At 38.0% G+C, this 15,653-nt stretch overlaps 1 protein-coding gene across 3 annotated transcripts in view; it reads right to left on the reverse strand.

The window, feature by feature from the left end:
* The window catches only part of LOC132909348 (tyrosine-protein kinase Dnt-like), a 104,055-nt gene that overhangs the window by 17,938 nt on the left and 70,464 nt on the right, over positions 1–15,653 (reverse strand). For all 3 annotated transcript variants that reach the window (XM_060964130.1, XM_060964132.1, XM_060964131.1), the window contains 2 exons: positions 11,505–11,772; positions 2,647–2,821 (listed from right to left, as the gene is read on the reverse strand). In XM_060964130.1, coding sequence (XP_060820113.1) covers positions 2,647–2,821; positions 11,505–11,772 — 443 coding nt within the window. The remainder of the gene's footprint in view (positions 1–2,646; positions 2,822–11,504; positions 11,773–15,653) is intronic.

Consider the following 15,653-nt stretch of genomic DNA (forward strand, 5'->3'; position numbering starts at 1 on the left):
CTTAGTACGGATTTTAATCTAATAACGTGCTTCGTAGAACATTTATTTATAATACCTCGCAGGGTATTTCTGTTAATGAAACCATTTCATGCAGCATCTAATTCGAATACATATTTCCAAGGTATTCTACTCGCAGAATCGAGAAGAAGGCGATTTCTAGACTTTAAATTTTTACATCGACCAGGTGACACGTTCGTGGTTTTTCGGCTTTCGATCGAATTTTTAATTTGATTAGAATTAGAACTTCGACGGCGAATTAGAACTTCAGGTTTCAAGTCGGCCTTGAGAAAGTGAACTGGAATGTCCATGAAATGTCAGAGTAAAGCGCAATAACAGGAAAAATTGTTTCAGTGTTTCGTAAAATAAAGCACGTACACCTTGGAACATGTTCGTAGAAATTGTACTTCCATCTTTTTTGGACCTACTTTTGCTCGTAAAACTGCCTTGCTATTTGACTATGTTATGTCAGTCAGGATGGAAACAGATTGCGATATAATTTGTCTATTAATTTATATATTTGAATCATCTACAAAAATTATAGCGACGAGGTACAAGCGGCTAATTATAACAGAGGAGAAACAAAAATTAGAAACGAATGGAATGGAATGGATCGCGTTGCCGCAAATTTGAACGAAACTTTTTTTTTTTTTTTTCGTAAGTCGCGTGAAAAATCGCATGCCAAAAGTCTAGGAAGAACTAATATATTCAAAGGAAGTATACGACGAGTCCGCATAAAGAAGAGAGAAGCTGGAGAGGTAGTAGAGAACAAAGTATAAGGGAAGTAAAAGTTCTCCCTTCTTGAAACTTTGCCTCGGATCTTCTTTTACCGCAATCTTCTTGGATAAGTTGCTTTGCTATATACGTATAGCTAATAATTTATGCATCGTGAAATAGGTTATAAAAGCTCGATGGAAAAACTATCTTTGTACGACGTTCGGTTAATGTCTGATATCAAACACGTACTTATCACAACGGTATCTTTCAAAGTTTATAGTAACTTGTTAAGTATGTAATATGTGTATATATACAGATATCAAATGTTTGTAACTATCGCTTCTCGACAAAAAAATTACTATCTATATAAAAGTCAAACGTCTAACGTAAGAGAAGAGTGGAAATAATTTTTACAAGCTAGGCGAATCGGACGCGTAGAAAGAAAAATTGCGGTATAATGACTTCATGAACCCTTCGGAAGCTTTCATTCCAGACGGATGCGAAGCATTTCAGTCGATCGGTACAAATAAGAGAAGCATTTTCCCATGATGCCAGACCGAGCTAGTTCGTTCGGTACATCTGCAAAAGAGACAAGTGGTTCGCACAGAGGGAAAGACGAGTCGAGCGGAGGCGAGATAGCAGGGGAAAAGGTGAGGAACAGGCGAAGATGGAGAGCGATTCCATCCCTCAGAATTCGCTGCTTACATTCTCTCCCGCAGGAGTCCTCTTTCGAACGGGGGCGTGTAGCCGTGCAATAAAATGTCGGCTGCCGTGGCAAGCGACCGACGTATCACCGGGGCTTATTGAAAGGATATTTCATGCGGACGAGTTCCTATCCAGCTTATCCCATGAATTTCCCGCGGGGGTGTAGAAATCTTTCTCTGCCCTTCTGTCTCTTCCCTACGGTGAACCGGGCCGAGAGACCTGCCCAACTCGGCAGTTGCCGCATCCAGCGGAAAATTCACGACAACCGGCAACGTACGTCGACGACTTTTCACTCTCCGGTTGCTGGTGGGAAATGAGAATGCGCCCGGCGCGCGCGACGATACGTGAAAACCTGCCAACCGTGCGAATCTTATGAGCAGCCAGTGGCCTACGCGTCGCCGCGTTCCAACGTCCCGTTTGCCGCTGATTTTCGTTTGTTCGCTCGTGTCCGATTTTACTCGCGACACGATTAGCTTAGGTCATTTAATAAGTGACTTTTATCTTCGCGGGAAGGTACGTTTGTTCGTACGTTTACGACATTTGAAATGCCAATCAGAATTTAAAGCACTATTCAAGGTATTTATGTACTCTTCGTCTACGCAAATATCGTAAGATAGTCGCCTGTACTGCATTTTGCAGTACTGTTTCGATTTCCCGACAGTGGCACTGCAAAATTTTCCTGTTTGCATTTAGAGCATGTGTACTGCTTACTTGAGACTGCTAATTAAGAAGAACGATCATTAAACTGAAGACACGTATCGCTTTGTAAGTACATCAATCCCGTAATATGTTTTAATCGGTTCTTTAACGTTTAATTCAAAGACAATAAATATTCGTTAAAGAATACCGATTTAGTTTAGTACAAAATACTTTGTCTCATTCTTCAAAACCAACGATAAAACAGCATTGTTGTAAAGTTTCTTACTTACAAATGTAAGAAAATGAATTAAATTAATTGATCGACTTATTTTTGTTGAATTAACAATAAATAATTAGAAAACGGGAATGGAACGAGAGAAGAAACACTCGTAAACTTTTTTGTATTCGTAGCTGTGAATTTGACGTAATGGAATTATTCGAATAACGTCAAGATTCGCAACTTGCAAAGTGTATTTAACCATTACTTTCGTCTAACCGAGTTAAAAATAAATTTCCTGGGTAATTCGAACGTGAAACCGGAATTCGTTGCAAAGTGATAACCGGCATATGGAAATTGTATATACTTACTGGGATTCTTGAATGCGAGCCTTGCTACTGCGAACAATGCACAAGGCGATTGCTGCGCATACGGCTAATATCAAAGCGCCCGCACTTATCGCGAGGATATAAAGAGGTCCGCTACCATTCACCAAAGGTCCTGGTTCCAAAAGTACCGAATCGTTTGTGAGAGGTGTTTGCACTCCTGCAACAAAAATCCTAGTAATTTCGTTTTCCTATCTTTGAGTAATCCGACTTATCGTTTCTATTATATCTAGCTATGTATTTCGTGCTCCGTAATACACGAATCAAAGTGTGGAAACTACGTATGTACGTAAATATTACATTTGCTGAAAATGAGATAAATAACGAGTTAATAATATTTTTAAATACAGCGTTCAAAATTTTAAGAATTATTATCTTCTCTAAAATTTTAAATTAAGATATATGTATATAAAGATAGATGGAGATTAAATATAGATTCAAGAATTCATCTATTCGATATTATAATACAAATTTTAGCTTTATGACTTTAAATTTTTGTTTTTTCCATTGAAGATTTTAAAGTTGAAATACTAAAACTTTTGAATAAGACTCGGCAAAAAATTTCTCAATAACACATCAGCTATTATTATTATACATACGTTATAAGCTCCATTTTGTAGAAAATTATTACATTTCCATAACCCCAAAAGCTCAAACATATATGATATATGCAATTTTTAACCTTGGTCAGAAGCGCTTTCGCCGATCAACTGATTAAATTTATATACACGTTATTAACGATAACCTATAGTCAAGGGAGCACATTACGCGGCGTTGAAATCTCGTTAAAAAATTTGGCCATGCACTTTGACAGCGTAATAACATAGAAACGCAGCCATTAACATAGATTCGTGAGCGATTTAACGAGCGGCGGTCTTCCGTACTGGCGTAAAATAATTGTATTACATTCGCAAAATGTGTTCAAGCCGCATTACACCGTAGACAATCCATTTTACCCGATTGAACCACACCCTCCCTTCTCCCTTCTCCCTGACACGGTGCATTCCGTGGCAAGCAAGACAGGCAATTTTATCGAACAATCGTTGACACGCTGTTCGATCGTTCGTTCTACATGTATCGAACCACTATCGAACAGCGGAATGAAGCAACCGTGTAATAGCAGATTAAGAGAGTACTCGAACGCGAGGAAGAACATCTTTTCGAATCGGCCCTTCTGCCCTCAGTTTGGCTCACCACAAGCTACGACAAGTTTTCTACGAGGCGCGGTCACCCTTGGAAGCTCGTCGTATTTCCTTTCACGTTCGTTCGCGCTTTCCACCCTACGTAACTCTTTACCGGTTGCCTCCTCCTTTGAATCATTGCCATCTCGAGTGCTAAAAAATAGAGTCTTAGCGTTTTCCTCCGGTCGTTTAAATTAAACGATTTAAATTAAATACGCGATTCGTGTCTTTTATGGAAATGTGTTTGTTTTATCGACTAGATTCGTATCTCGAAATGTATACCTCGAAATAAGAGACACGTTCATATCATTACGATTTTATTGGAAATTGATAAGCTTCTATTGCCTTTTCCACGCCCGGTATTCCTTTGATTTAAATTTCCGTTCCTTATCTTTCAGGATCTTTTCTGTTCCACAAACGGGATCGTAAAGGTAGGGTGAACTGTAATAAATTGCACCGGTGCATCGCTTTGCTTTCGAAACTATACTTTCATTCTTTGAAGACATTCTTCCGTTTGTTCGACGTTTTTAATGAAAAGCCGAGCTTCGATTCCTTTAATAAAAGTAGAGTTATACAGGCCGCAGCTTTAATTTCACCTTTGAATCAGGTTTTTCGATGAAACAAGTAACCGAAAATTTCTAAAATCGCACGAGTAAATGGATGGTTTCAGCGTATTGTAGCAGGAAACGTACACAAAGTGTAAATAGAAAAGTGGGCGCTACTTACAGGACCGATTCTACGTATCGAGACAAGGATATCGAGACGAGAATATCAAGACGCGGTCGAGACATCCTAATACGAATAAATCAGATGACGAATTTTTCCGAGGCAAACGATAAAGCAAAAAGACAGTTTATAATTAATTTTCCTGTTAGCTACGAACCTTTCTTATTTGTTTTCCACGGTACCTACTATATTATTACATGTTTCCACTTGCTGGACTTGAATTCTTAGGAAGCTCCATTTACTTATTTAACAGTAAAAGTACACGGGTCTGTGTATTTATCTAGATACAAAATACATGAATAGGTACCCTTTAATACGTGGACATAAACCTTTGGAAACTACATGCGGGTAGTTGGCTTTGCAGCCAACCCTCTTGGTTCGCTTTAGAAATTCATTAAGTTGATTTAGGTCATGAGTGTTATCACGCGTATTTTATACAACGATATAACTCGAGTTTTGAGCCAAGTACTATTTTAATCAACGTATTCGAAATATCTTTAGCTGTGTTCAGTTTCACACTTAAAATATTTATATTAAAATATCTGTGTTGTTCATTTTTGTTGAATATATTTATATTAGTAATGTAATTTATTTTTTATATATATACCTTCCTAGCAATCTCTGGCATGTGTTAATTAAACATTTAATTTGAAAAAATAATAAGTTTCGCTCTCGCAAGATCAATCATGTGTATAGGTGTGTGATTTCCTCAACGATATAAAAGATAAAGAAACTGACGTAAATCACGCGACGTACAAGTTAAGAATGCAAATACCAAAAAAAGATACGTAACATCCGTTTTGTTTAAAATAAAGTTGCGTCGAAATTATTTTCAATTTATTTTCTAAACGTCGTACTTTAAAAAATCATACTTTGGCCTTTCGCATACGCTATTTTTACATAATTCGTCGTCTTCGACTCAACAAGAACGTAGACACGCTTGATAAATTAACTTACAACTTTCATGCGATAAAACAAGCTCTAACGTATAGCTACAAAACATATCTATTAAACTTCTCCTTCTTCTTAAATACTATAAATACGCTTCGTACATTAATTTAGTTGACTTTTGCAACTCATTCTCAATAACTTTGCTTCCGAAACATTCGCCCTTGTTCACGGCGCACTTACACGCGCATGTTTTCATTCGATTAAACTACATCGTAATTTAAAACTGCAGTTTCTTCATGAACATATTCTCGCAAAGTGACGTAAAACTTTCTTAAGCATATTACCTGTAACCATGAGCAGGCAATTTCTCGATATTACCGGGATTTCTTACCGAAAGTACAAGCCGCTGAACAATGTAAATTCGTGTCCCGCTTTTAACGAATCGCATCCTTTTTATCCGCCTGCACTATCTCGTTTTGTTCCAGACAAAGTGGCAGGAAAAACAGGATTCGTGCCGTTGCCAGGATAAATAACGCAAAGCAGACAGACGAGCTTTACACGATAACGACGGAAACGTTCGCGAAACACTCGGACGAGGAAGAATTTGCTGAAGCGCGATGAGATTCGCGCAGGGACGAAGGAAAAGGAAGGAAGAACGAGAGGGGGCGAAGGGAAGGCCGGTGGAAAAAGTTAAATAAATCGCGCGGGCTCGTAGCTGCTTTTCCTGCTACGTCCAACTTCTTAGAGGAATCTTTTCTTATTTATTTGCAAGAACCGACATCTTTTTAAAATGTCCCCTCTTACATGGCACGATACTCACCGAAGCAGACCAGGCGAAAAACTTTGTTAAGTAACTTTGGTTTTCATTCTTTCCGCCGCGCGATCGCAGTTGCAAGTTGCTTTCACGAGAGGCATTACACTTTCGTTGTTTCATCTTTTCGTTTCCCGCCAAGCTAATTGAATTGTTGATAAGTTTACCCGACCCTTAATTGTTCGTTTGCTTGTTCTGCCTAGTTAGCATACGTCGATTTAAATTATCGCATCGTTCGTGGAATTCCTATTTACTGTCGCATTTACCGATAAAGAATATTTAACATCCCTTGGTCTTGACACATTTCCTGCTAAAGATCAATTGCATTGGAAACGCAATTTATTAAATCGACGCTACAAGCTGCCTTTTTTTCTTCCTTCCAAGTTTTTCCAACTAAACTTCATCGGTATATTCTACGATGAAACATAAGGTAAAAAAAAAAAAAAACGTCATATAAATACAGATAGTTCAAAGCTACATTAAAAAGTTGTAACAAAAATATTAAGTACAAAGGGAGTGGTAATGCATTTGTGGTTACTGTGGCATGAAAAAAGAATAGGTGCACGGTCAATGTGATTACTACGCGTTAATAATCTATTTCAAAACGTTTACCGTTCGTGCCAAAAGAAGACCTTTTTTCCAAAGCTATCGTTGTTATCGTAAACAAGTGTGAAATTAGGCAATCTTGGAGATCGAAATTGTTTTTTATTCAGATTTATTTCAGGTGTTTAACTAAAATAAAGTACGATAATTACAATAAGTAGAATACATTCACTCTTTCTCTTCCCATCTTTTTTTTTTTTTTTTTTTTAATTTTTATTATCACTTTGCAACAAAGCTTCGAACAACCCAAGTTCGTATAACGTTCCTTTCTTATTTTTACCCAAACTGACAAAGTTTACCTATTTGAAATACAACGTAAAAGGAAAAATCTCATAAAGAAGGAGTACTTGCACATACGCGTTATTTCTTCTTTTATCAGTTATATTTTCCATTAATCGTCGATTGTTTCTTTTCTCCGAAGCTTTTCTAACGCTTATTTAACTCGAATAAGTGGCAAATGCATGGTTTCGATTGTCGCAAAATTAATTTCGACGGTTTAGACGATGGTTTAACACGTCCAAAGAAACCGCAGCGCTTGATTTTTAATTAAAAACGTCGAAGGAAGAGATTAACGGTCGGCAAAGCACAAAGGAATCAATTTGCTCGTGCTGCTCGCGGACGGCGTAGGATCGATTAAACTTAGTCTTGGTCGACGCACCGACAAGAAACTCACAGGTTTAAGAACAAGTGCAAAGTCGAGAAAGCGCGTTTAGAGGGAAAGAGGTGTATCTCGGTTAAATCCCAGTAGGCGATGCCATCCGACACTATCAAACAAACCTTAACCGAGATTTACGAAGGTTCAGAATTAAGTCCCTGCGGGATTAATGGAATGACCCTCTTCGAACGGTGTTCTTCGGTGTTCTTCCGCTCAACTGCTCGGCGTCTGCTCTCTTGAAACAAATTTCATCGCAAATTGCGGCGTTTCCCGCGGAGTGAAAAATGCTTTCAATCTCAACGTGATGAGTAATTTAAAATCTAGTTACCATCCTCCGACAACTACCGTAAATGCTACTACGCTCCTATTATAAACTTAAAAATGCGAGAATATTCAGTGATCGAAGACAGCAAAATATAATATTTTACTCGTTGCTCTTTTACAATACCCGTCCTTGCAATTCGGAATTCAACTATTCTCCATGTTCGACTAAATATAACGTAAATACAGCGATAAGTATTTTTATGGAACCAGTTTCTTAAAGACCAAGTCCCATATATAAAATTTCTGTATTGTTCGAAATACGATTGCTATAATATACACGTCGTATAATAATAATGAAATTTCTTTGTAGAATAGAGTATAGGTAATACCATAGTGCTTTACTGTTTGATACTCTAGACTCCGTGGTATGATTTCTCAAATCAACGTAGTAACGAGACATTGATAATTACTTAGAAAAGAGTCTAGATATTCGGTGTTCCGTCCGCTATGTCGAGACAATTTCACAACGATTTTAACGAGTAAAAATACGCTAAACCGATGTACGTTGCGAGAATATTAGGTATGTTAATCTTCGATAAATTTAACGTTCTCGATCGTTACATTTATACCACGACTAGGTGTACATCGACGAGTACATTTAACGTTAATTTGTCGCGATGAAATTACGAAGAACATTTCGATTTATCGGCGAACATGACTTTGTTAATTTGTACTCCCCTGTCATCCGATTATTGCATAATACATACAGTTCCCCAGTGGTGAATTTAATAATTTTGTAACGCGATAAAATAATATTATAAAATATACGTAACTTTATATCACTGAAATTGTTTTAGCTAATACGATCTACCGCGATATCGTTATCGTAGAGATCGGTAGTAGCGCTTTCGTGTATTTAACGTTCTCGTCGTTAATCGTCTGTACGATCGTCTCTTACATAGGTACTCGTACGATCGAGCGACGAATATAAAAAGTTTGCGTAGTTTTTGATGCAACTAAATAATCAAACAAAAAGACACGATCCTCTTATTTTTCTCTGGTCTTTTCGTTTCTTTCAGAAATTCATGTTGCTTATTCAATACCTTAAATTTAAAAGTACGAAGAACCTCCTTCGGCCACCCTATTCGATGCTTTATATCGCATCGCCTTCGCTTTGCCCCTCTGGATTACTGAATTCAGAGAAAAGTTCGCACAATATCGGCATTTAAATCGCTCACTATACCGACATTTTCCTTTTCATTCAGCGCTTTTGCCTGATATTTGCCGCAAAGACCGCTATCGAACGTTTTCAACCTTTCGGTGTATACATAACTGGAATACGAGCACTCGAGGAGCCAACACGAGATTCGATTATTTTTGAGTGGTCTTCGAACGATTTCGGATCTCCGCAGGACCTCTTAGAAAGCAAAGAACCTCACCCGTACTGCCATGATGGACGGGGGCTACTACTAGAATCGAGAAGAAAACAAATTCTGGCGAGGAAGAAACCTTGGTCTACACGCGCAAGTACTACTCATCGGTCGACGAGTCTCGCCTCGCAGCGCTTGCTTACTTATTTCCCACCCTTCCTGCTGTCTTACTACCACCACCCCCTCATCACCCCCTCGCCAACCTCTTTTACTCCACTTTTCTACGCGGCCGATCCTCTTGATCTTAGACAGCGAGATCCTTCCTCTCTTCTCTTTCATTAAATACACCGACTCCTGACGAGATTCAATTTTATTCGGTGGATTGCTTTTCGTTGTAGCCTCCCGCACCGGTAACCAGATCCGGATCAGCGTCCGTCAACTCGCTCTTTCTATCTTCTCCTTCGCATTTCTCGTTTTCCGCCTTATCTCGCTTCTCTCCTTTCCACACCTTCTTTTTCAACTCCAGCCGTTTCCCTTCTTCCGCTTCGTTTCCTCGGTCTCTCGTTGACCCTCTCCTCTCGAGTTCGTCTCACTCGCTCGGCTGTAAACACGTATAGTTTCTATCAGGAGCCAAGTCCGATTCTATCCACCTGTCTGACGAAACGTTGCTACTACTTCGAGATCCCCGATACTCGATGTTCTCGTCGATTTCCGGACGGGCAATGGGATGTTTCCACGGTTGCTGCCACGAGAATCACGTCTCTACATCATATCGTATCCTTTTTCTCCACGGGAAACGTTTCGTTCGAAGAACCGAACAGCAGAAGCACGAGATTTGGAGATCTCGTGTCTCCGGGAGCGCTAGAATTGGATTTATAGCGAACTGCTATCGCGAATATCAAAAAATAATTCCTATTTCGGACCTAGTTGCTGAGAAATACTTCTTTGTAAAATAGAAAGTTTGCTATACAGTTTACAAAGGTTGTTCCGCGCTTCCTCTTCTCTTTCTTCGCATTCTAATTACCTCTTCTTTTATCATCGACCAAGTCCATGCTGACTTTTAGGTAAATAACAAGTTACATTAATCAAGCTTGGTTAGACAAGCTTGGTAAACTGAAACTTTCGATATATTTAGTATATTTAATTAAGCTAGTTCGGTATATTTCAGAAAGTATGTTGCTGCGAACTTTTTAACCACTTGGCCAGCTCCGTTTCTCGTTGCCAAGCGGATAACAAGTAATTATCTGGTCAGTAATCGGTATCCAGTTGTTAACGTACAAAGGAGTAAACGAAGTTTTACCAGGTCGAATAGGATTAATAAAGTTACTCGACAGGTTACCAGGGTAAAGCGGTATATGGCACACGTGCGATGTAATTAAACGAAATTAGCCAGGCCATCGGCGCGACCAAAGTTTAATCACTCGATTTTCACAGGGAGCAGGTATCACGGCGAGCGCGTTCGCATACACGAAATTCTGCTTTCAGAAATTATGCATCGGCGTTGTTGCCGATTGCGTGTTGCACAAAGGGGCATAAATCGTGCATAGAATTCGCACCCGAAAGGGACTCGGAACGAATGCTCGACTCTCTCTGTTTTAATCGCGAATACGTCGAAATTGCGTTGCTTGTAACGAAGGTATTCAACGATCCCGGTGAACGTACTAATTAAATTTGCGATTGCGTAAGCCGACCAATTATCGACAGTTCGCCACACGGTGTTAAAATACTTGTATGCAAACGCGTTGACACGGTTTACGCGTTTCGCGCGTGACATACGCACGGCTAGACTTTTATCGGTGTGCCGCGAACGCGTTTTCGCGAAAGCCAGAGATTCTCTTCTATTAACTTGTATATTTACTTCCATTAACAACGTGCTATTGGAAAAATAAGCAGAAAAATTTCGGAAATTCAAGCAATTTCTTTGTACCGAGTTATCCCTTTACGTTCGAGTACGAGTAACGTTCTGTTCCCAAGTATTTTTACCACTTCCAAATTATCGCGAGTACGTAAAATATACGTACTTCGAGCGAAAGTCTTTGATCTAACGTGGGTCTCTGGTATCGTCTCGGGTAACCATGTACGGTCGACAGGGTGTCGATAAAAATAATACTTCGTATTAACGATTGTCAAATAACGCAGTAAGGGAGTAAGAGAGGTAAAAGGAAACAAGTTGCGTTAGATTTTATGGATACGTGTCTCAATAACGTGCTAGAAATATTCGTAGAGAATTTATCTTTCAAATTTCATCAAAAAATATTGCTCCAACTTTGACAAAAATGAAATATTAACCAGTAGAAATAATACGAAATTTCTAATTCCTGTAAATTAGTTCTGTCACTTACCTTTCAAACAAATCTTGTTTCTCTTGAATGCTAAAACGGTATCGTTGTATTTGGTACCAGGTGGGGCTGTGACGTTCAACCTCAAAGCCAAAGGAATTTGCACACTCACGAGACCCGAGCACGGTAGCCTGATCCTAAAGACTTGCAGTGTGACTGGCACCTCTCCCGTAGCCGACACGTTCACTCTGGGAGGAAGCAGTGCCATCATTCCGGAAACATCGCTCGGAACATCGACTACGTCGTAATCCAATTCCATCGAGTACGGTAACTGTAAGTAAACACGGAAATGAAAATAGATCTCTATAAACGCACTGTACGGTATCTTGAGGCGTTATAGTCGCGTTGTAGTCGCGGTGTATAAAATACCATCAGAAATAAATACACACGATCGCGAGAAAGGATGAAATTGAATCAAATTGCGCTCCGATTTACAGTTTGTCGAGAATGAAACGGCTTTCGATCAGAAAAAATCGAACGTAGAAATGGCCAAATAAAAGCGGACGTCAAATGGAAGGCATTCCCGTTGTTCCTTGTTTTCATCGAGTACGGCGTTTACGCGAGCCGACCGATCGCGGATACCTAATAAAAATAGCTTGAAAATCGTATTTCATTAGGCATACCGACGTGGAAACTCTAGCACCGACTCTTAAAGCAACCTACGATTACAGACACGCGATATTTTATGTTTAACCTTCGATTTTTTCTTATCGTAAAGCAATTTGTAGTCTTCAATAACTTTCGAAATTGTTTCAAAGACGATACTCGATTTCTGATGTGAAATAAGAGAAACAAAAATTTACGAGACATTATTTTATAATGATTTTTCACTCTTTTCGGAACTAAATTGATAAAATATACTTTCATAACATTCCACATATATATATCATGATTAGGTGCTGTTATAAATAAAAAGTTTTATCAATTTTCACTTAACGATATCTATGTCTTCCAAACGTTTACATTAATCAAATACACGTTCACGTGTATAATAAAAATGTCTTGGTAAGAACCCGTGCGTCGGCGTTGTAACGGCGAGTAAACCCCCTTTCGGCTTGCATATCATTACACGCATGCAATATTTCACACTGGATCCATTCTTATTTTACCTTTATTTGTTGCATGCTTCTTATTTCATGCTCGAAAATTGACGTTGATGCAAACAACTCCATTCTCTTGTTGCTATTTCAAACTACCAAGTTATTCATAAAATTCGATAAATCTCCAATGGAAAATCATCTTAGTCTATACTCTTCGTCTTATTTAACGTTCGAAAAGTTTAATTACGATAATACTTATTACAAGAACTCGTTTCCCCTTATTATTTACACGAGAATTAATCTTTCTCCCGGAATGAAAGAATCTGATTTTAACGTTAGTGTTATAGTATATTCAAAATAATAATATTAAATAATATACAATTTAATAGCAAATTAAATAACGTAGGTTTAGAACAACTAAATGAATTGGTCTTCTTTATATTTTAAACTCTTTTACTAAAAATTTGGACATGTTATTAAATATTATTCATTAATTCCGTGAGATTTATTAAATTACAAAATTTTTATAGTAAAAAGGAGTGGACTAACAATTTTTCACAGATAAAACAAGAGCTCGGTTTGAAAAATTCATTTATAAAGCAATTTATTTGTAACGGAGAAATATTAATCTTTTTTCTCTTCAATTTATTTCGTTGTGTAACTACGCGTACGTACATATTACTAAAGCCGATGTCTAGTCACGTTACTATTTTACATATACATGTAAATATATACATATAATATCGTTATTTAATTCCGTTTTACACGTATATTTAATATCCTTTTAAAAAATTAAAATTTACGTATTATATAATTAAAAAGGAAGGTAGTTTATATTTTTGAAATTGCCTATGTATCATTCGCTCTCGATATAAAATTCTCGAACCGTGGTAAAATTGTAATCCTTATTATTTATAATTCTATCGCTAATGTACGATATCATAGTATTAAAACTACATATATATCTATATAGTTACGGTATTGTAACTTATAAGGGGTTATAAATATAATGTTACAGTTTTACAGTATCATAAAATACGTGAGCAGAAATAAGAAATAGATATGTAAATGATAATAAATATATCTTTATATCGTATCTTCCGCAATGGTAAAGTGTATTTTTTCGTTCGATATCTCTTTCCTCGGTCAAAACTGGAATTTCGATGTCGTGGCTGAAGATCGGCGTAAGGATCGCGCAACGTCTAGTCTCGTTCAAGCATCGGTGATACAAGCAATAGCACTGACGCGACGGGCGGAGGTGGTGAACTTGGCGAACAAAAGTTGCTGCCCCTCCTCTGATCTGTGTAACTTCCGAGCAAAAGGGGAAGAGCGGTGGGAACGAGTAGTGTGTTTAGGCACGCCACAAGTTTTACGAGGTGGCATAAATAATGTGGTTAGTGCTTCGTGATGCAATGTCAACGGAGGCGATTCCACCCTCTTCAACCCCTCGGGAGCCTCCTGTAATCGTCGTAATCGTCGCGCCGGGGGTTTGCGATGGCGTGACACCTGCCTATCGCATTCGTTCGGCCAAGATCTTGCCAATTCTTTCTCTATGTGCTTTTTCCTTTCTTTTTACTACTACTTGAACACACGCGCTGCGAACCGTACACAGACAGTTGATTCGCAATTTGATTTGCAAAAGCCACTTTGTACTTTTTCCTCGCGAAGCTTTCCGTCAACGAAGAATTATTAATGCACGTTAACCGAGGAACTTAATTATAAGCGAAGATAAGTCAGAGTGAAATCTTTTATAGCTTGACCGTCTTCCATCTTTCGTTGCGAAAAAGTGCATTTATTATATCTCTCCCGTATTTTCTTAATTCATCAATTAGAACTCTCTCTTGCAATGTAAACGATTTTAAGTACCCTATTTAATCGTACAATCACGATATTATTAACGATAAAATTGATTTTTAACGATTCGGGCATATGTGATATTAAATAACGATAAACTCGATATAGGGAAATATAAAGAAAATTCATTGCTTACTATAAATGATTTATGAAAATATAGCGATTAGGTCGATTATTACAAGCCTAAATATGCACAAACGCGCCATTTATCATATTTCTTGACTAGATGGATGTGACATACGGTAGACAACGATAAGCATTAAAAGCTTGTATTTACGCGATTTTTACATGAGATAAAGTGCGAGGACGTTATTATAGTTAGGGAGAAATCTCTGATACATCGTCGTAATTCATCCGTTCTATTCGACATAACGTTAAAAGATAATTTGTTGATATAAAATGTATAAAAAGAGTCTCACATTGTACGTCGCATTGAGACTAATTAATCAAAAGAACTAAGGGTTGAAATTTTGTCGAATACTATGTGTATTATAAAGAGACTTCGTGTTGGAAATATGTCTGTTTTTTACTCTCGTTCGAGTCGACGACGAACTCAAACGGGAGTATCTTACCGAGGGATGTGACATTTCCCTCTTCAGTGCCCCTTTTCACATAATTATTATAAGGGTTGTGAATGATACGACATCGAGCCATTCGTCTCTATCCGGGGCTGACAACCCTGCTGCCATCAACGTACTTAAATCACGACAACAATTCACTGGGAAGCTTCGGAAGGAAATAGAAACCAAGTCCTTAATTCGATTCTTCGAATTCTTCTGTCGAGTTTTGTTCTTGTTAAAATTTTCAAACTCCTAAAACGTTAAATATTTTAAAGGTACTCTTCGCAAGGTATATTGCTCGAGAAATACAACGTTGCCATTTTTAAATTAGACAGTGATGTAACAACATCTTATTTGCCAAATTTTTATAGTTAAATGTTTATTTAATTCTATCAACGAAGGCTAACAAGTCACTTGATGCTAGCCAGGGAAATTAACCGTAACTCTGATAAACACGACTATTCTGCCAGGACAATTGCATCCCTGGATAATCGAGGAAAAGCATCTTTACGTAATCTGCAGAAGCTCCTTTCATCCCTGTAGTATGTTTTAATTATATGGTAATTAACGTTTGTTACCGCACAATTACTCGATGTTGTTAATTAACAGAACGTTTGGCGATCTGTTACGTAAACGAAATACTTCGTACTCGATAAAGTTAGGTGACTTGTTCGCACAGAGTGAGAAAGAGTAATTTT

This window comes from Bombus pascuorum, chromosome 7, assembly GCF_905332965.1.
Source record: "Bombus pascuorum chromosome 7, iyBomPasc1.1, whole genome shotgun sequence".
Lineage (NCBI taxonomy): Eukaryota > Metazoa > Arthropoda > Insecta > Hymenoptera > Apidae > Bombus > Bombus pascuorum.